Source organism: Scyliorhinus torazame, chromosome 5 (assembly GCF_047496885.1).
Source record: "Scyliorhinus torazame isolate Kashiwa2021f chromosome 5, sScyTor2.1, whole genome shotgun sequence".
Classification (NCBI taxonomy): Eukaryota; Metazoa; Chordata; class Chondrichthyes; order Carcharhiniformes; family Scyliorhinidae; genus Scyliorhinus; species Scyliorhinus torazame.
Genome location: NC_092711.1, coordinates 147,232,817 through 147,252,731, shown reverse-complemented (window position 1 = coordinate 147,252,731; position 19,915 = coordinate 147,232,817). Strand labels below are relative to the sequence as shown.

At 50.5% G+C, this 19,915-nt stretch overlaps 2 protein-coding genes across 3 annotated transcripts in view; one reads left to right on the top strand and one right to left on the bottom strand.

The window, feature by feature from the left end:
- Positions 1-17,189, top strand: part of LOC140421909 (uncharacterized) — a 33,799-nt gene extending 16,610 nt beyond the window's left edge. The window contains exon 3 of the mRNA XM_072506873.1: positions 16,377-17,189. Within this exon, the coding sequence (XP_072362974.1) occupies positions 16,377-16,890 (514 nt within the window). The 3' untranslated portion in view covers positions 16,891-17,189. The remainder of the gene's footprint in view (positions 1-16,376) is intronic.
- On the bottom strand, positions 12,914-15,821 carry LOC140421938 (uncharacterized). Of its 2 annotated transcripts, none has more exons than XM_072506923.1 (2): positions 15,526-15,821; positions 12,914-14,420 (listed from the first exon to the last, which is right to left on the bottom strand). In XM_072506923.1, the coding sequence occupies exon 2, from the start codon at positions 14,149-14,151 to the stop codon at positions 13,207-13,209; it is 945 nt and encodes a 314-aa protein (XP_072363024.1). In that variant the 5' UTR covers positions 14,152-14,420; positions 15,526-15,821; the 3' UTR covers positions 12,914-13,206. The 2 variants fall into 2 exon arrangements, with proteins under 2 accessions (XP_072363024.1, XP_072363023.1); XM_072506922.1 differs by lacking the exon at positions 15,526-15,821 and adding an exon at positions 15,382-15,517.
- Positions 17,190-19,915: the final 2,726 nt, after the last annotated feature.

Genomic DNA, 19,915 nt, shown 5'->3' with positions numbered 1-19,915 from the left:
GTTGTAAAAGTCAATGGGCTGGATTCTCCGATCACTGCGATTGGCCGGAGAATCCACTTTTACGACAGAAGCGGCGGCATTTTTGCGATTCTCCGCCCACTCAAAAACAGCGAACTCGAAGAGGTCACCTGAGACCCTCCCCAGATACTCCGCCCCCGATGGGTCGAGTCCCCGACTGCGTCACTCGCCTGTGCTCACACCATTAGGGGACCTCGCGTGGCAGCGGCGGACTGAGTCCAGCGTCGCCACAGTCACGGGGGGAGAGGGAACTGTTCTGCTGCCATGGGGGGCTTCAGCGGGGGACTGGTGGGGGTGGCGAGGCTGGTTACAGGGAGGCAGTGTTTGGCAGGCCGGGTCCGCTCGTGGCGGGCGCCATGTTGCGCGGCGCGGCAGCCGGCATGCACACGCGGAGCCAATGACCCGGCAATTCTGCGACCGTTCATCAGGTAAAGCCGGGCTTTACGCTGCGTGACTACAAGCCCCCCCCACCGGGCGGAGGATCAGCGGTGTGGACTTGGCCACAGGATCGGAAAATCCAGCCCAGTGTCTTAAAGTTGTTCAGTAAACTTTTCATCTCATAAACCTCTTTTGAAATTTACTATCCAGAGAATTCTGCCTTTGCCTTAATTGGTTAAAGTCTTGTCTGAACCAAAGTGAATTTATGAAATGGTAAGTTGGGGGTGGCTGAAATCAATTAAGTTCCAGATAACAAGATCTTTTAACATAAATCTTCAATTTAAAAACCTGCATTTCTATAGCACCTTTCACAACCACAGGACGTCCCAAAGTGCTTTACAGCCAATGAAGTACTTTTGAAGTGTAGTCACTGTTGTAATGTAGGAAACACAGCAGCCAATTTACACACAGCAAGATCCCACACACAGCAATGTGATAATGAGCAGATGATCTGGTTTTAGTGATGTTGATTGAGGGATAAATATTGACCAGGACACTGGGGATAACTCCCCTGCTCTTCTTCAAAATAGTGGCTGTGGAACTTTTACACCCACCTGGGAAGGGCAGACAGGACCTCAGTTTAACATCTTATTTGAAAGTAGCTGTTCTGACAGTGCAGCACCCCCTCAGTGCTGGGACGAGGAATGTTGGATGTGATTTCTGTCCTCAGGTCCATGGAGTAGGATTTGAATCCACAACCTTCTGACTCCGAGGTGAGAGAGCTGCCCACTGAGCCACGGCTGACACTATAGACAATACAAAATTAGAAAGGGGGATATCCGGTGGCGGCCACGGTGTGAGTGGTCGCACATTTGGTGGCTCCCGCCCGTGGTGGAATATTCTGACTTTTTCCCTTGTTAATGGGTGGATTTGTTGATTTATAAAGTTGCAGGAGGAGTGGAACAAAGAACAAAGAAATGTACAGCACAGGAACAGGCCCTTCGGCCCTCCTAGCCTGTGCCGACCATGCTGTCCGACTAAACTACAATCTTCTACACTTCCTGGGTCCGTATCCCTCTATTCCCATCCTGTTCGTGTATTTGTCAAGATGCCCCTTAAATGTCACTATCGTCCCTGCTTCCACCACCTCCTCCGGTAGCGAGTTCCAGGCACCCACTACCCTCTGTGTAAAAAAACTTGCCTCGTACATCTGCTCTAAACCTTGCCCCTCTCACCTTTAACCTATGCCCCCTAGTAATTGACCCCTCTACCCTGGGGAATAGCCTCTGACTATCAACTCTGTCTATGCCCCTCAGAATTTTGTAGACCTCTGTCAGGTCGCCCCTCAACCTCCGTCGTTCCAGTGAGAACAAACTGAGTTTATTCAACCGCTCCTCATAGCTAATGCCCTCCATACCAGGCAACATTCTGGTAAATCTCTTCTGCACCCTCTCTAAAGCCTCCACATCCTTCTGGTAGTGTGCCAACCAGAATTGAACACTACACTCCAAGTGTGGCCTAACTAAGGTTCTATACAGCTGCAACATGACTTGCCAATTCTTATACTCAATGCCCCGGCCAATGAAGGCAAGCATGCCGTATGCCTTCTTGACTACCTTCTCCACCTGTGTTGCCCCTTTCAGTCACCTGTGGACCTGTACACCTAGATCTCTCTGACTTTCAATACTCTTGAGGGTTCTACCATTCACTGTATATTCCCTACCTGCATTAGACCTTCCAAAATGCATTACCTCACATTTGTCCGGATTAAACTCCATCTGCCATCTCTCCACCCAAGTCGCCAAACAATCTAAATCCTGCTGTATCCTCTGACAGTCCTCATCGCTATCTGCAATTCCACTAACCTTTGTGTCGTCTGCAAACTTACTAATCAGACCAGTTACATTTTCCTCCAAATCATTTATATATACTACAAACAGCAAAGGTCCCAGCACTGACCCCTGCGGAACACCACTGGTCACAGCCCTCCAATTAGAAAAGCATCCTTCCATTGCTACTCTCTGCCTTCTATGACCTAGCCAGTTCTGTATCCACCTTGCCAGCTCACCCCTGATCTCGTGTGACTTCACCTTTTGTACTAGTCTACCATGAGGGACCTTGTCAAAGGCCTTATTGAAGTCCATATAGACAACATCCACTGCCCTACCTGCATCAATCACCTTTGTGACCTCCTCGAAAACTCTTATCAAGTTAGTGAGACACGACCTCCCCTTCACAAAACCATGCTGCCTCTCACTAATACGTCCATTTGCTTCCAAATGGGAGTAGATCCTGTCTCGAAGAATTCTCTCCAGTAATTTCCCTACCACTGAAGTAAGGCTCACCGGCCTGTAGTTCCCTGGATTATCCTTGCTACCCTTCTTAAACAAAGGAACAACATTGGCTATTCTCCAGTCCTCCGGGACATCACCTGAAGACAGTGAGGACCCAAAGATTTCTGTCAAGGCCTCAGCAATTTACTCTCCAGCCTCCTTCAGTATTCTGGGGTAGATCCCATCAGGCCCTGGGGACGTATCTACCTTAATATTTTTTATGACGCCCAACACCTCGTCTTTTTGGATCTCAATGTGATCCAGGCTATCTACACACCCTTCTCCAGACTCAACATCTACCAATTCCTTCTCTTTGGTGAATACTGATGCAAAGTATTCATTTAGTACCTCGCCCATTTCCTCTGGCTCCACACATAGATTCCCTTGCCTATCCTTCAGTGGGCCAACCCTTTCCCTGGCTACCCTCTTGCTTTTTATGTACGCATAAAAAGCCTTGGGATTTTCCTTAACCCTATTTGCCAATGACTTTTCGTGACCCCTTCTAGCCCTCCTGACTCCTTGCTTAAGTTCCTTCCTACTTTCCTTATGTTCCACACAGGCTTTGTCTGTTCCCAGCCTTTTAGCCTTGACAAATTCCTCCCTTTTCTTTTTGACGAGGCCTACAAGGACAGAGGGTACCACCGGTGGATATATTTGTGGACCAGAAGTTGTCTAAAAAGAAAGGAACAGTTGGAGATAGTTGGGGTGGTGCCTGCGACACAGGAGAAGGTGGCGGACGGTCATGGACTGATCCTGCCCTCTCAATGGTCGACGGAGCAGCTGGTGGGCTTTCTGAACAAGAAGTTCACCCAGCAGAGGAAGGAGAATCTGAAGGACCTGGCTAGGGTGGTGGACCTGATTAAAAGCGGGATCGAACGTCTGGAGACAAGGCTGGAGGCCCAGAGCCAGGCGATCTGGAAGGTGGAGGAGATGGTGGGGTAGCACAAGAAGCAGCTCACTTCAATGGCAGCGGAGATGGGGTTGATGCGGGATAATCAGAGGTGGCTGCAGGAGAAAGTGGAGGACCTGGTGAATCGGTCTCGCAGGCAAAACCTGCGGATCATGGGACTCCTGGAGGGCAGCGAGGGAGCGGACGCTGGCACGTGTGAGGCTCGCTTGTTTGAGAAGTTGCTGGGTGAGGGGACATTTGAACGCCACTTGGAAGTGGATCGGGCACACAGGGCGCTGATGAGGAAGCCGCAGGGGAGCGAGACGCTGAGGGCGGTGGTGGTGCGGCTGCACCAGTTCCTGATAAGGAGCGGATCCTGAGGTCAGGCAGGTGAGGTGAGGTACCTGGGAGGGCAGTGAAATCCGCGTGTACCAGGACCTGGGTGCAGAGCTGGGCAAGAGGAGAGCGGGCTTCAACAAAGTGAAGGCGGCCCTCTTTAAGAAGGGGGTGAAATAACTTCCGGATGCGGCGATGCGGAGCTAAGCCGCACGATTCGGCAGCTCCCACGATCACGGACTTTCGGGCTCTCTAGAAGAGCCCCAACGGGAATTTTTTGAAGACGTTCCGTGTGGGAAGGGGAGAGTGAGGTCCTCCTTCACTGTTTATGGATCAGACAAGAAGTGAAACGGCCAAAAAAGCGGCGTTGGAGCAACGGGAGAAGCAAGGGAAGAAAAACAAGATGGCGGCGGCCGGAGATAAAGTGGAATGTGGGCCGGAGCTGCAAGAGTTCATTAAGCGCTGTTTTGAGGAGCTGCGGAAAGAGATGCTGGCGCCTATGCGGTCGGCGATTGAAGGATTGGGGATGACCCAGAAGGCCCACGAGGTAAAGATCCAGGAGGTGCAGAAAAAAGTTAATGGGAACGAGGATGAGATCTTGGGCCTGGCGGTGAGGGTGGAGGCGCACGAGGCGCTGCACAAGAGGTGGGCGGGAAGATACGAAGACCTGGAGAACAGGTCGAGGAGAAAGAATCTTCGGATCCTGGGTCTGCTGAGGGAGTGGAGGGGGCCGATGCCAGGGCATATGCGAGCACGATGCTCGAGTCGATGATGGGCGCGGAGGCCCCTTCGAGGCCTTTGGAGCTGGATGGGGCACACCGGGTGTTGGAGAGGAGGCCCAAGGCTAGTGAGCCGCCAAGGGCTATTGCGGTGAGGTTTCACCATTTCACAGACAGAGTGAGGGTCTTGAAATGGGCCAAGAAAGAGCGGAGCAGCAGCTGGGAGAATGCGGAGATCCGAATATACCCGGACTGGAGCACGGAGGTAGCAAAGAGGAGAGCGGGTTTCAACCGGGCCAAGGCGGTGCTGCACCGGAAAGGAGTGAGATTCGGAATGCTGCAGCCAGCGCGATTGTGGGTCACATTCAAGGATCAACATCACTATTTGAAACGCCTGAGGAGGCTTGGACCTTTATTCAAACTGAAAAGTTGGACTCAAACTGAGGGTTTGTGAGGGTGGGGGGGTGTTTGATGTTTGTTGCACATGGGGTGTTAATCACGCGCAGGAAATGTTCCACGGGCTGGGGGATGGATGGGGATGGGGAAAGGGACCGGGTGAGTAGACCGTACGAGACGGCGGGCGCTGGTGCTGGAGGGAGAGGAGGCTCGGGGATGGGGGAAATGAGACAAGGCCGCGACAGGAGCTGCGGCAGAGGGGGCGGGGCAGGCTTAGGAAAGCACGGGCTTTTTCCCGCGCCAGGGAAAGACGGGTGGGGGAGGGGGGGAACGGAGGAGCGAACACTGATTGGGAGATTCCCACACGGGGGGTCAATGTGACGGCGGGGGAAGCCGGGGTCAGCAGGCGTCAGCTGACTTACGGGAGTGCTATGGGGGGAGCAAAAGAGCTAGACACGGGTCTAGCGGGGAGGGGGGGGGGAAATAGGGTTGCTGCTGCACTGGCCGAAGGGGAATGGGACACAGAAGAGGTGGGCGGGGGTCGCCCATCTGGGGGACTGGAGGGTGATGGCGGCGCGGGCATGGGACTGGCCTAGAAAAGGAGATGGCTAGCTGGCGAGGGGGGGGGGGGGGGGGGGGGTGGCCCCCTCCGGCTGATAACGTGGAATCCAAGGGGCCTGAATGGGCCGGTAAAGAGGGCCCGAGTGTTCGTGCACTTAAAGGGACTGAAGGCAGACGTGGTCATGCTCCAGGAGACACATTTGAAGGTGGCGGATCAGGTCAGGTTAAGAAAGGGATGGGTAGGACAGGTATTCCATTTGGGGCTGGATGCGAAGAACAGAGGGGTGGCAATATTGGTGGGGAAGCGGGTGTCGTTTGAGGCCAAGAATATCATAGTGGACAATGGAGGTCGATACGTGATGGTGAGCGGTAAGTTGCAGGGGAGGTGTGTGGTATTGGTAAATGTATACACCCCGAACTGGGACGATGCCGGATTCATGAAGCGCATGTTGGGGCGCATTCCGGACCCGGAGGTAGGAAGCTTGATAATGGGCGGGGATTTTAATACGGTGTTGGACCCAGCACTGGCTCGCTCCAGATCTAGGACCGTAAAGAGGCCGGCTGCGGCCAAGGTGCTTAGGGGGTTTATGGATCAGATGGGGGGAGTGGCCCCGTGGAGGTTTGCCAGGCCGCAGGCCAGGGAATTTTCTTTTTTCTCCCACGTGCACAAAGCCTACTCCCGGATAGATTTTTTTGTTCTGGGCAGGGCGCTGATCCCGAAAGTGGAGGGAACGGAGTATTCGGCCATAGCCATTTCAGATCACGCCCCGCACTGGGTGGAACTGGAGTTGGGAGAGGAGAGGGACCAATGCCCGTTGTGGCGGTTGGATGTGGGACTGCTGGCAGATGAGGCGGTGTGTGGGAGGGTGAGGGGGTGTATTGAAAGGTACTTGGAGGCCAGCGACAATGGGGAGGTGCGGGTGGGGGTGGTATGGGAGGCGCTGAAGGCGGTGATCAGGGGAGAGCTAATCTCCATCAGGGCTCATAGGGAGAAGATAGAGGGCATGGAAAGGGAGAGGTTAGTGGGGGAGATTTCAAGAGTGGACAGGAGATACGCAGATGCCCCTGAAGAGGAATTACTTAGGGAAAGGCGACGCCTCCAGATGGAGTTTGACCTGTTGACCACAGGGAAGGCAGAGGCACAGTGGAGGAAAGCGCAGGGGGCAACGTACGAGTATGGGGAGAAGGCGAGTCGGATGCTGGCACACCAGCTCCGTAAGAGGATGGCAGCGAGGGAAATAGGTGGAGTCAAGGATGGAAGGGGAGCTACGGTGCGGAGTGCGACAAAAGTAAATAAGGCATTCAAGGCCTTCTATGAGGAGCTGTACAGATCCCAGCCCCCAGCGGGGGAAGAGGGGATGAGACGATTCTTGGACCAACTGAGGTTCCCAAGGGTGGAGGAGCAGGTGGCGGCTGGTTTGGGGGCATCAATTGGGTTGGAGGAGCTGAGCAAAGGTCTGGGGAGTATGCAGGCAGGGAAGGCCCCGGGACCGGACGGGTTCCCGGTTGAGTTCTGTAGGAAGTACGTCGACCTGTTGGCCCCGTTGCTAGTGAGGACTTTAAATGAGGCAAGGGAGGGAGGGACCCTGCCCCCGACAATGTCGGAGGCCACCATCTCTTTGATCCTGAAGCGGGACAAGGACCCACTGCAATGTGGGTCGTACAGGCCGATCTCGCTCCTCAACGTGGATGCTAAGTTGCTGGCAAAAGTGCTGGCTACGAGGATCGAGGACTGTGTCCCGGGGTGATTCACGAGGACCAGACAGGATTTGTAAAGGGCAGGCAGTTAAATACCAATGTGCGGAGGCTCCTAAACGTGATAATGATGCCATCGGTGGAGGGAGAGGCGGAGATAGTGGCAGCTATGGACGCGGAGAAGGCCTTTGACCGAGTAGAGTAGGAGTACCTCTGGGAAGTGCTGCGTAGGTTTGTGTTCGGGGGAGGGTTTATTAGTTGGGTTAAGCTCCTTTACAGAGCCCCGGTGGCGAGTGTGGTTACGAATCGGCGGAGGTCGGAGTATTTTCGGCTGTATCGTGGGACGAGGCAGGGGTGCCCCCTGTCCCCCCTGTTGTTTGCATTAGCAATTGAACCCTTGGCCATGTCATTAAGGGAGTCTAGGAAATGGAGGGGGGTGGTCCGAGGGGGAGAGGAGCATCGAGTGTCGCTTTATGCAGACGACCTGTTGCTGTATGTGGCAGATTCAGTGGAGGGGATGGTGGAGGTCATGCAGACTCTAAGGGAGTTTGGGGATTTTTCGGGCTATAAGCTTAATGTAGGGAAGAGTGAGCTTTTTGTAGTACAGTCAGGAGACCAGGAAAGGGGGATAGACGATCTACCGCTGAGGAGGGCGGAAAGGAGCTTTCGGTACCTGGGGATCCAAATAGCTATGAGTTGGGGGGCCCTACATAAACTGAATCTGACGAGGCTGGTGGAGCAGATGAAGGAGGACTTCAAACGATGGGACATGTTGCCGCTCTTGCTAGCGGGTAGAGTGCAGTCGGTCAAAATGGTGGTCCTCCTGAGGTTTCTTTTTGTGTTCCAGTGCCTTCCAATTGTAATCACCAAGGCCTTTTTTAAGAGGGTAGGCAGGAGTATGATTGGTTTTGTGTGGGCGAATAAGACCCCGAGGGTAAGGAGAGGGTTTCTGGAGCGCAGTAGGGACGGAGGAGGGTTGGCGCTGCCGAATCTGGGTGGCTACTACTGGGCAGCAAATGTGGCAATGATCCGTCAGTGGGTGATGGAGGGAGAGGGGGCGGCATGGAAGAGGTTGGAGATGGCGTCCTGCAAAGGAACGAGCCTGGGGGCGCTGGTGACGGCACCGCTGCCGCTCTCGCCGACAAGGTACAGCACGAGTCCGGTGGTGGCGGCAACGCTAAAGATCTGGGGGCAGTGGAGCCGACACAGGGGTGCAATGGGAGCCTCGGTGTGGTCCCAGATCAGGGGTAACCATCGGTTTGTCCCAGGGAGGATGGACGGGGGGTTTCAGAGCTGGCATCGAGCAGGGATTAGAAGAATGGGGGACCTGTTCATTGATGGGACGTTTGCGAGCCTAGGGGCACTGGAGGAGATGTTTGGGCTACCCCCGGGAAATGCTTTCAGATACATGCAGGTGAGGGCGTTTGTGAGGCGACAGGTGAGGGAATTCCCATTGCTCCCGGCACAGGAGATTCAAGATAGGGTGATCTCGGGTGTATGGGTCGGAGAGGGCAAGGTGTCGGCGATATACCAGGAGAGGAAAGAAGAGGGGGAGGCCTTGGTAGAGGAGCTGAAGGGTAAATGGGAGGAGGAGCTGGGGGAGGAGATTGAGGAGGGGCTATGGGCTGATGCCCTAAGTAGGGTTAATTCCTCCTCCTCGTGTGCCAGGCTTAGCCTAATACAATTTAAGGTGGTTCATAGAGCGCACATGACGGGGGCGAGGCTGAGTAGGTTCTTTGGGGTGGAGGACAGATGTGGGAGGTGCTCAGGAAGACCGGCAAACCATGTCCATATGTTTTGGTCATGCCCGGCACTGGAGGGGTTCTGGAGGGGAGTGGCGGGAACAGTATCTAAGGTGGCGAATGTCCGGGTCAAACCAAGCTGGGGGCTAGCAATATTTGGAGTAGTGGACGAACCGGGAGTGCAGGAGGCGAAAGAGGCCGGCATTCTGGCGTTTGCGTCCCTAGTAGCCCAGCGAAGGATCTTGCTAATGTGGAAGGAGGCGAAGCCCCCCAGCATGGAGGCCTGGATAAATGATATGGCAGGATTTATCAAGTTGGAGAGGATAATGTTTGCCTTGTGAGGGTCTGCGCAGGCGTTCTACAGGCGGTTTCAACCGTTCCTAGACTATCTCGCGGAGCGTTAGATGAAGGTCGGTCAGCAGCAGCAGCAACCCGGGGGGGGGGGGGGGGGGGGGGATGTCTGGGGGGTCTTTGAGCAAGAAAATACATGAAGGATCTGGAAAACTGACATGTACGGGAGGAATCCAATGTACAAAGCTCTGTAACATATCGTTTTACCATGTTCATGTCTTGCTATGTGCGCTTTCTTTCTTTCTGTTACGGGGGGGGGGGAGGTTTTGTTTATAAGGGTGAAAAATTGTGTTAAAAATCTTAATAAATATATTTTTAAAAAAAGAAGGGGGTGAATTTCGGTATGCTGTACCCGGCGGGCCTGTGGGTGACCTATAAGGGTCGGGAGCTGTACTTTGGGATGCCGGAGGAGGCGATGGAATTTGTCAGTGACAATGAACTGGCAGGAGAAGGAGGACACTGAATGTTAGAGGAGATGATCGCTTTCTGTTTGTTTTTGTATTGTGTTTGGGACCATTGCTCGGAATCTGTTCTTGTTCTTTTCTTTGTGTTGGGTGGGTGTTGTTAAGTTTGCACTGGGAGGATGTTTGAGCGGAGGGGAGGGGAATCAGTGGGGTGTAAGATGCTAGGTGCCATGGGTGGGGGCTACCAGGCTTGCTGGGTGGACTAGCTCACGGAAGCACAGTGGGGGGTGAGCAGGTGGTTAGTGTGTTGATGGGGTTTGGTGTTGTTATTTTGTGATGGGGGAGAGGGGGAGGTAGTGCTGACAGGGGAGGGGTTTCTAGAAGGTGGTAGGGGAGGGGTTTCTAGAAGGTGGTAGGGGAAGGGTCAATGACGGTGGGTGCCTGAAGGTGGGCCTGAGGTGAGAGGTACCTGCCCTCCCGACCCGGCTGATTACATGGAACGTGAGAGATATGAATGGGCCGGTCAAGAGGGCCAGTTTGTTTGCACATTTAAAGAGTCTAATGGCGGACATAGCTCTGTTACAGGAGACACATATGAAGTTTGGGGATCAGACTAGGCTGAGGAAAGGGTGGGTAGGGCAGGTATTCCATTCAGGATTAGATTCTAAGACGAGGGTTGTGGCAATTTTGATGAACAAACGGTGGCGTTCGAAGAGGCTGACTTTGGGGGGGAGGTATCTGATGGTGAGTGGGAAATTGGAGGGGATGCTGTTGGTGTTGGTGAATATTTGTGCTCCGAACTAGGACGATGTGGAGTTTATGAGGTGGGTGTTGGGGAAGATCCCTGATCTGGACTCGGATCAGTTGATAATGGGGGGGATCTGGACCCAAGGCTGGATCGGTCGAGTTCGGGGTCGATGAGGGTGTCGGCGGTAGCGAAGGAGCTGAGGGGGTTTCTGGAGAACATGGGGAGGTGGGGGGGGGGGGGGGTCTGTGGAGGTTTGGTAGGCCGAGGGCAAAGGAATTTTTGTTCTTTTCACATGTACACAGGGTGTACTCCAGAATTGACTTTTTGGTCCTGTTGGTGGGGCGAGTCGATGTGGAGTAGTCAGCGATTGTTGCATTGCAGCGATTGTTGCATTGGATCATGCGCTGCATTGGGTTGGCTTGCGGGTGAATAAGGGAGGGGACCAGTGCCCACAATGGAGGCTAGATGTGGGGCTTTTGACAGATGAGGAGGTTTGTGAGTGGGTGAGGGAGGCCATTAGGGGGTTTGTGCAGCGAAACGACACAGGGGAGGTCTCGCGGCCACTTTGCGGGAAGCATTGAAGGCAGTAGTGAAGGGGGAGTTTATCTAGATACTGGCGCACAGGGGGAAGGCAGTGCGGCTGGAGATGGAAAGGCTAGTGGAGGTGATCCTGCAGGTGGACAGGAGGTATTCGGAGGCCCCGGAGGTGGGGCTGTTGAAGGAGCGGCAGAAGCTGCAGATGGAGATCGGATTGTTAGCCACAGGGAAGGCGGGTGGGGCAGCTGAGAAGGGCGAGAGGGACGGTTCATGAATATGGGGAGAAAGCGAGCAGGATGCTGGCGCACCAGCTGAGGAAGCAGAAGGCAGCGAGAGAGATCGGGAAAGTGAAGGACGGGAGGAAATGGGTAGTGGGGGAGGGGGTCGTGTGGGAGCGGGTGGAGGCAGCCTTGTGTAAGGTCTCGCGTTTAGGGGCACTGTTAAAGGCACCTTTGCCGTTCTCACCGACCAGGTACTCCACAAGCCCTGAGGGTGTGGGGACAATGGCGGCAGCACATGGGGCTGGAGGGGGTGTCAGTGTGGGCACCGATATGTGGTAACCACTGGTTTGCTCCAGGGGGGCTGGATGGGGGTTTCGGGGGTGGCAGCGGGCGGGGATGGAGCGATTTTGAGGATTTGTTTATAGATGGTGGCTTTCCGTGTTTGGGAGAGTTGGAGGAGGAGTTTGAACAGCCTGCTGGGAATTGGTTTGGCTACTTGACGGTGAGGGACTTTGTGCGGAGGCAGGTTTCAACCTTTCCGTACCCACCGCCCCAGGGGCTACAGGGTAAGGGAGTGTCAAAAGCGGGAGTGGTGGAGGGGAAGGTATCGGAATAAAGAACAGATAAACGCTAGATGTGATATATGTAAGAAATATAGAAGAACGCCATCCCAACCCATAGAGAGTATGCCCTCAGTGAAAGATTTTAATGAAGTTGTAGCCGTGGACCTTCTGGTGAGGGATAAAGAAAAGAACATTTTCATTCACACTTTGTCAACTTGGCAACTAAGTAGGGTCAGTCAATAATTCTACACAGTAAAGAAAAGAAAATAATTGTGGACAAACAAGACCGGACGGCAGCTTTGGTGTTTTAGAGGCTAAGCACTGAAATGAACGATCCTAAAATTGAAGAAACTATTGCAGCAAACCAAACTTTGGCAAAATTAAAATTGGAGAATTGTGTTTTGAAATTCCCATCTTTAAGTAAGATTAGACAATGGAAACTGATTGTTTACAGGGACACATCTTATGCTAATCTCTGTGATGGCTTTTCGAGTGCAGGAGGATTTATAGTTTTCCTCCAGGGGGAGAAAGGTGAATGTTGCCCTTTGACACGGGAAACTAAAATGATAAGAAGAGTGGTAAAAAGTACATTGGCAGCAGAGACACTTGTCTTTGTGGAGGCAGTAGATATGGCATTTTTTATATCCAAGATCCTGGCAAACATTTTCAATGGAACAGGACATTATGGGAACAATACATATAGAATGTCACATAGACAATACATATAGAGTGTCACATAGACAATAGATATAGAGTGTCACATAGACAATATGTCCCTTTGGGAGAATGTCCTCTCTGCAAAAAGCTTCAATGAAAAGAGACTGCAGATTAACATAGCGATCCTAAAACAGATGCTCGAGAACAGGGAGATTGACAAGATCAAGTGGTGTTGATAGCAGTTCCATTTATCTGACTGTCTGACATGAAAAGGGGCAAGTTTGAAGAAGTTATTAGAAATTGTTAAAGAGGGGAGTCTTTTCCCTTAAGGAAGAGAATGTGAGGGTGGATATTAAAAAAAAATGTTTTAAGAACAAGGAATAGGGTGCATTTATTGTCAAAACGAAAATAGATACATTTGTATAATTTGTTGTGGTAATTTACATCAAACTTAGAAATTATTATTTGCAAATCTGTTAGGAAAGAGTTAATGTTCCCCAGTGCTTAAATTTAGTTGCTTAATCGACCACATTGTTTGAGAGATTGCAAATATGTGTAAAGGGGATACAGGTGGAGGAGAAGTGATTGTAGAACACAATAAAATTGGAGTTGAAGAAGACTTGCTTTCTAGTTCTTATCACAGAGGTTCCATCTGAGTTTAACACCGATGTCTCAGCAGGTGGGATGACCGAGCAAATCCCTTACCACACTTAAAACAGGTGAACAATCTCTGCCCGGTGTGAATTCGCTGGTGTATCCGCAGGTTGGATGAATCCCTGAATCCCTTCCCACATTCAGAGCAGGAGAACGGCCTCTCCCCAGTATGAACTCGCTGGTGTCTCAAGAGGCTGGATAAATGACTGAATCTCTTGTCACACACTGAGCAGGAGAACGGCCTCTCCCCACTGTGAATTCGCTGGTGTCTCACCAACGCGGAAGAATCTCTAAATCCCGTCCCACATTCAGAACAGGTGAATGGCCTCTCCCCAGTGTGAATTCGTTGATGCATTTGCAGTTTGGTCAGCTGAATAAATCCCTTCCCACACTCAGTGCAGGTGAATGGCCTCTCTCCGGTGTGAACTCGCTGGTGTTCCAGCAGGTTGGATGACCATCTAAAACTCTTTGTGCAATGAGAGCAGCTGAATTGTCTCTCCCCAGTGTGAACTCGCTGGTGCGTCAGCAGGTTGGATAACTGAGCGAATTCCTTCCCACACTCAGAGCAGATGAACGGACGCTCCCCAGTATGAACTCGCTGATGCTTCTGCAGGGTGGATGAATGTTTGAATCCCTTCCCACACTCAGTGCAGTTGAACGGCCTATCCTCAGTGTGAGTGCGCTGGTGTCTCAGCAGGTGGGATGACCGACTGAATCTCGCCTCACACTCAGAGCAGTTGAATGGTCTGTCACTCGTGTGAACTCGCCGGTGTGTCAGAAGGTGGGATGAATTTGTGAATCCCTTCCCACACACAGCACAGGTGAATGGCCTCTCCCCAGTGTGACTGCGTCGATGAATTTCCAGCTTTGATGGTGATATGAATCTCTTCCCACATTCCCCACATTTCCATGGTTTCCCCATGGTGCAGGTGTTCTTGTGGCTCTCCATGTTCAACAATTAACTGAAGTGTCCACACACAGAACTTGTGGACGGTCTTTCCCTGCTCCAAAGGGTAATGGTTTTTTCAAGCTGTGTAACTGCTTAAAGCTGGAATTCTCACACTCGGGTGTGTGTGTCTCGGTACTTTCCCAGTCACACTGATGTTCAAAAACTTCTGAATCAGACAAACATTCCTGATGAGTTGCGTGACTCTTTCAGATCTTGATGAAAAATTTTGGTCTCCATTTCCTGTCTGAAAATTCTCTCCTTCTGATATCCTGCAAAAGGAGTTTACAAAATTCATCACTGTGAGTAGAGGATAGAAATTTAGAACAGGCAATTCTAGTTTTTGTGGAACATTCAGTCCTCTCATTCCCCAAAAGTAAATCTCCATCCAACACACTCTCCCTCCATTCTCATTCTGTTACATCAAATATACACCCTCCCAATCCTCCTAAAGGAGTGATTCATAGCCTGGAGACAGACACACAAAAATCTTAATATAGGCTTTACGTTATATGTTGTGTTGCCCTATTATGTATTTTCTTTTCTTCCCATGTATTTAATGATCTGTTGAGCTGCTCGCAGAAAAATACTTTTCACTGTACCTCGGTACACGTGACAATAAACAAATCCAATCCAATCCAATACAGATATATTTCTATGTACATCATGAGCTGCACAACAGATTTTGAGATACAGGACTGTATATCCTAATTAGAGATATAGTGCGGGTGTGAGGAAGAACTTTATTTAGACATTGAGTGGGCAAAATCTAAAAATCACTTTGTACGCCAGTGGTGGCGGTGAATAAGAATAATTTCAAACTGAAATTGGACGTGCAATTAATCTTGCAGGAGAACGGGGCTTTAGTGGGGAATGGAACTGACTGGATTGTTGTACCCAAATTCGGCATAGGCTCTGGTTACTGGATGGACCCTGCCTGTGCCACAATGAATCGACGCCTGGAAATATATAATGTAGCTACAGTAGAATATTACAAGACTAAAAATAATAATAAATATCCTTAATTACAGAACCATCAATAATCTATCTAATCTGTATCATATAACACTAGACATATCTCTGTCCGATATGAATTTACTGTCCCCCTTAAATGTCAGCCCTTTAATTGTGAACATTAGGAAAGAGACCATCCTTTTTAGCCGGACAAATAAATGTGTCAAGCTGAGGGAGCAAAGGTCTTTAAGAGAGAGAGAGAGAGAGACCTGGACCAACCTTTCCAGAGTCTGCACCATCCCTGGATTCACTTCCTTTCCCTTCAGTTGCTGCAAGTGACCAATTGAAGGTCAGAATGAGAAAAGAAATGGAAAGGGGGAGAAAAGAAATGGAAAGGGGGAGAAAAGAAAGTGTGTTACTCACAAATGTTGGAGACAGGAGGCGATTTCAGTCTGTGTGAAGCTCAATCTCGTTCTGATTGGCTGGAGGTCAAAAGTCCTTCCGGTGCTCTGACTCTTGCCATTGGTCAATACCTCAGTAGGAATGTCAAGGGCGAGCTCGCCTCCGCAACTTCCCCTTTCCTTGGACATGCGCAGTCCTCGGCCGATGGGAATGGGAAATCATCGAGCGGCTTCTCGCTCTGGCCGGAGCCGTCACCCGGTTGCCTGGAAACCTTGTTTTGCGAGGTGTCAGGGGAGCGGAACATTGGCTGGCGGGCGGCGGGGGCGCGGGCGCGCGGGGGCGCGGGGGCGGGGGGGCCCAGCCACGCTGGGCCTGCGCATTGGAACCCAGAGACGTCATCAAGGAGCAGCATGATTCCAATTGGCTGATTCAGGCAGGGCTAGATTGTGACGTCACAATGCGGAGGTTGGGCAATGAGTTTCAGATTAAAGCTCCCTCTTCTGGGCAACATCTGGGAGCAAATCAATGTCTCCCCCTTTCCATTTCTTTTCTCACTCTGGTCAGACATTGGTGACTTTAATAGGGCAGGTCTCTGGAAAGGTTGGTTCTCTCTTAATGACATTGTGATACTTGAGTGAGAGTGTTCCTGTGCACTGACTGTGCAAAGAATTTAACCAGTTACTCAGCCTGAAAAACATCACACCATTCACAGCAGGGAGAGTCAGCACACGTGTTCTGTGTTTGTCTGGCCTTGAGCTCATCTTGGAATTTGAGTGACACAAGAATGTTTGCACCATGGAGAAACCTTGGAAATGTGGAAACTGTGGGAATGGATTCATATCCCCATCTCCTCTTGAAATTCATCGACGCAGTCACACTGGGGAGAGGCCGTTCACTTGCTTTGTGTGTGGGAAGGGATTCATTCATTCATCCCACCTAGTGAGACACCAGCGAGTTCACACTGGAGAGAGGCCATTCTCCTGCACTGAGTGTGGGAAGGAATTTATAGCTTTATCTGGCCTGCTGACACATCAACGGGTTCACTCTGGAGATAAACCATACCCCTGCTCTCTGTGTGGAAAGGGCTTCAGTCAGTTATCTCACTTACAGATACACCACAGAGTTCATACTGGAGAGAGGCCATACACCTGCTCTCGATGTGAGAAGGGATTCAGTCAGTTATCTCACTTGCAGACACACCAGCGAGTTCACACTGAGGAGAAGCCGTTCATCTGCTCGGAATGTGGGAAGGAAGTCAATGATCCATCTAACCTGCGGACCCACCAGCGAGTTGACACTCGGGAGAGGCCGTTCACCTGCTCTGAGTGTGGGAAGCGATTCACTCAGTCATCTCACCTGCTGAGGCACCAACGAATTCACAAGTGATGATGGGGGTTGGATTCTGCTGTTAATCACAACCAGGACTGAACGATGTTCATTTTGAAAGTTGATGAAGTCGGAGGGTTTCTTTTTGTTGGACTGGTCCTTCCCTCAATTTTCTTCCAGTGGGCTGATGCTCTTTGAGCCTGGGAGAGCACATTTCCACTGAAATGATCCCTAAAATCGGATGAAGGACATTTATTTTATCCTGGAGAGTAAATAATGATTTCCTACCACTACAGGTAGATCTGCCCAGAGGGCAGATTATCGACTTCTCTGGGAAAAATTAAGCTGTCAGCAGTGGGAGGGGCAGGGGTGGGGGCGGGGGGGGGGGGGGGGGGGGGGGAAGGTGGGGGGAGGTTAGGGGGAACTGGGATTTGGGTGTCGTTGATGTAAACCATGTCGACTAGGGCTTTGTTGGTTGGGTGTGTGTTGTTCATTTTGTTATTTTATTATCTTGTTAAAATTGTTACAATTCTAATATAAATGCCTCAATACAAACATATATATTTTTTTAAACTACAGGTAGATCTAAAATTTGTCACTTTTCCATTTGTTGTCCGGTGAATTATCAGATACTTTGACCAGTTTATTATTAAATATTTTACCCAGTTATCCTTACTTATGAGACAAACAAAGGACAAAACAGATTCATGGGTTCACCCAATTTTATTCACAATTCTCTGATTGTTTTGCTGTTCTTCTGTTTTATTTGGGCATTACAATCTTCAACAGCACTCACACTGAATATGACTCAGACTCACAGCTGAGCTCCAGGTATTACCCGCACTTCGTGAAGTAAGCTGGCCAGGCCAAGATCACTCGATGTGGATACCTTCTTCTCTGAGCTCAGAGCCCAGGGCCCCTTCTTCTTGTGATAGTTGTGCCTGGGAGATTCCCAGGTTGTCACTCGCGACAGGTTTCAATGTTCCTTCTTCTATACCAGTTCTGCTAGCACTGAGTTGTAAGTACACACCCACATCTGGCCTGAGTTCTATTGTCCCATCCAGACTTAAACTCAGAAATAGGAATAAACAGGATACTCCTGTTCACCCAGGGTGATTCAAACAAGATCCATTGTCCTCTGAAACACTCTTGGCTGACCAGCTATTAGTCCATTATGGAGTCTGATATCGTTTGCATGCTGTAAAGTTGATTACTTCTGCCTCGTAGTTAATTAGGTATTCATAATATTTTTTTTTGCCCTTTTGTGTAAAACTGTTAACTACTGTAAGTGGGAATCACAAAGTTCCATATAGTGTAATGAATTTCTGTACTGACCTGGGTGCTCTGGCAGATGTCCAGTATCGAATTTAGCCAGGGCCTTATTTGGCAGTTCCTATTTTTCGGCCTATGTGTGTTTTTCTTCCTTGTCAGCCTGTTCCCAGTATCACATTTCCCCCTTTGATCCCATAAATATAAACGTATGGGGCCACTAGTTTGGGCAACTGTATTTCCCAGTGTGAGTCCGAGATACATCATTTCTTTACATTATTCAAAACGTATTCAATTACATACTTAGTTACAGTTATTAAAAGCTTGTTTAATTATGTATTTTTATATTTAGAAACAAATCCCTACGTCTCATTACCTATTCCACATTGAATCTCTCTTCCATTTGCCTTTTTCCATCTCTTAAACATAATTATCATTGAAGCTTGATGTATAGTTACAAGAACAACAGCAATAACAAAATGCAATGTGACCTGTATCCAAGGGTGTATGTCCATATTAGAGCCCCAATCCCAAATATTGTCCGACCAAGTTGTCTCCTTTGTCTGCTTGATGTTATTATTAATCTCCTCAGTTTCCTGTTCTACCTGAACATGTGTCTTGTAGACCCTTTTTTATATAATAAACATTTTGAGGTAGTTCTGGTATTACAACAACAACAAAATAAACAATGTACATGAATCTATAAACATAGTGCAAAAGATGTCTCCCTCCTTTACAGGTCCCACCTTTATTAACCCCCTACTCTAAACTAACCTAACCCCACCTCCTGCTGATGATTAATTTTCCGCAAAGAAATCGACGAATGGTTGCCACCTCCGGGCGAACCCTAACATTGACCCTCTCAAGGCGAACTTGATTTTCTCCAAACAGAGAAAGCTAGCCATGTCTGCTAGCCAGGTCTCCGACTTTGGGGGCTTGGAGTCCCTCCATGCTAATAGTATCTGTCTCCGGGCTACTAGGGCAGCAAAGGCCCGAACGTCTGCCTCTTTCTCCTGATTCCCGGATCTTCTGACACCCCGGAAATCACCACCTCTGAACTCGGTGCCACCCTTGTTTTTAACACCGTGGACATGACATCTGCAAACCCCAGCCAAAATCCCCGAAGCTTCGGACATGCCTAAAACATGTGGACATGGTTCGCTGGTCCTCCCGCACACTTTGCACACTTGTATTCCACCCCAGAGAATCTGCTCATCCAGGCCCCTGTCATGTGAGCCTGATGAACGACCTTGAATTGTAATCAGGCTGAGCCTGGCACATTGACTCTGCTCAAAGCGTCTGCCCACAGACCATCCTCTATCTCTCCTCCCAGTTCCTCCTCCCACTTGCGCTTCAGCTCCTCGGTCTGCGTCTCCTCTGACCCCATAAGTTCCTTATAAATGTCGGAGACACTCCCCTCTCCCACCCACCCTCTGGAAACTACCCTGTCCTGAATCTCCCTTGGTCGTAGGAGCGGGAAGGTTGACACCTGTCTACGTAGGAAGTCCTGCACCTACAGGTACCTGAATTTGTTTCCCCTCGCCAACCCAAACTTCTCCTCCAGCGCCCTCATATTCGGAACGCTCCCCTCTATAAACATATCCCCCATCCTCTCAATCCCTGCTCTCTGGCATGCCCGGAACCTCATATCCATACTTCCCAGGGCAAACCGGTGACTATTACAGATTGAGAACCAGACCAATACTCCATCTGCTCCCATGTCTCCTCCATTGCCCCCAGATTCTCAGGGCCGCCACCACCACGGGGCTGGTGAAGTACTGTGCCGGCGGGAACAGCAGAGGCGCAGTTACCAATA

Coding starts and splice junctions, on each gene's coding strand:
- LOC140421938 (XM_072506923.1), bottom strand. CDS start 14,151: ATGGAGAGCCACAAGAACACCTGCACCATGGGGAAACCATGGAAATGT.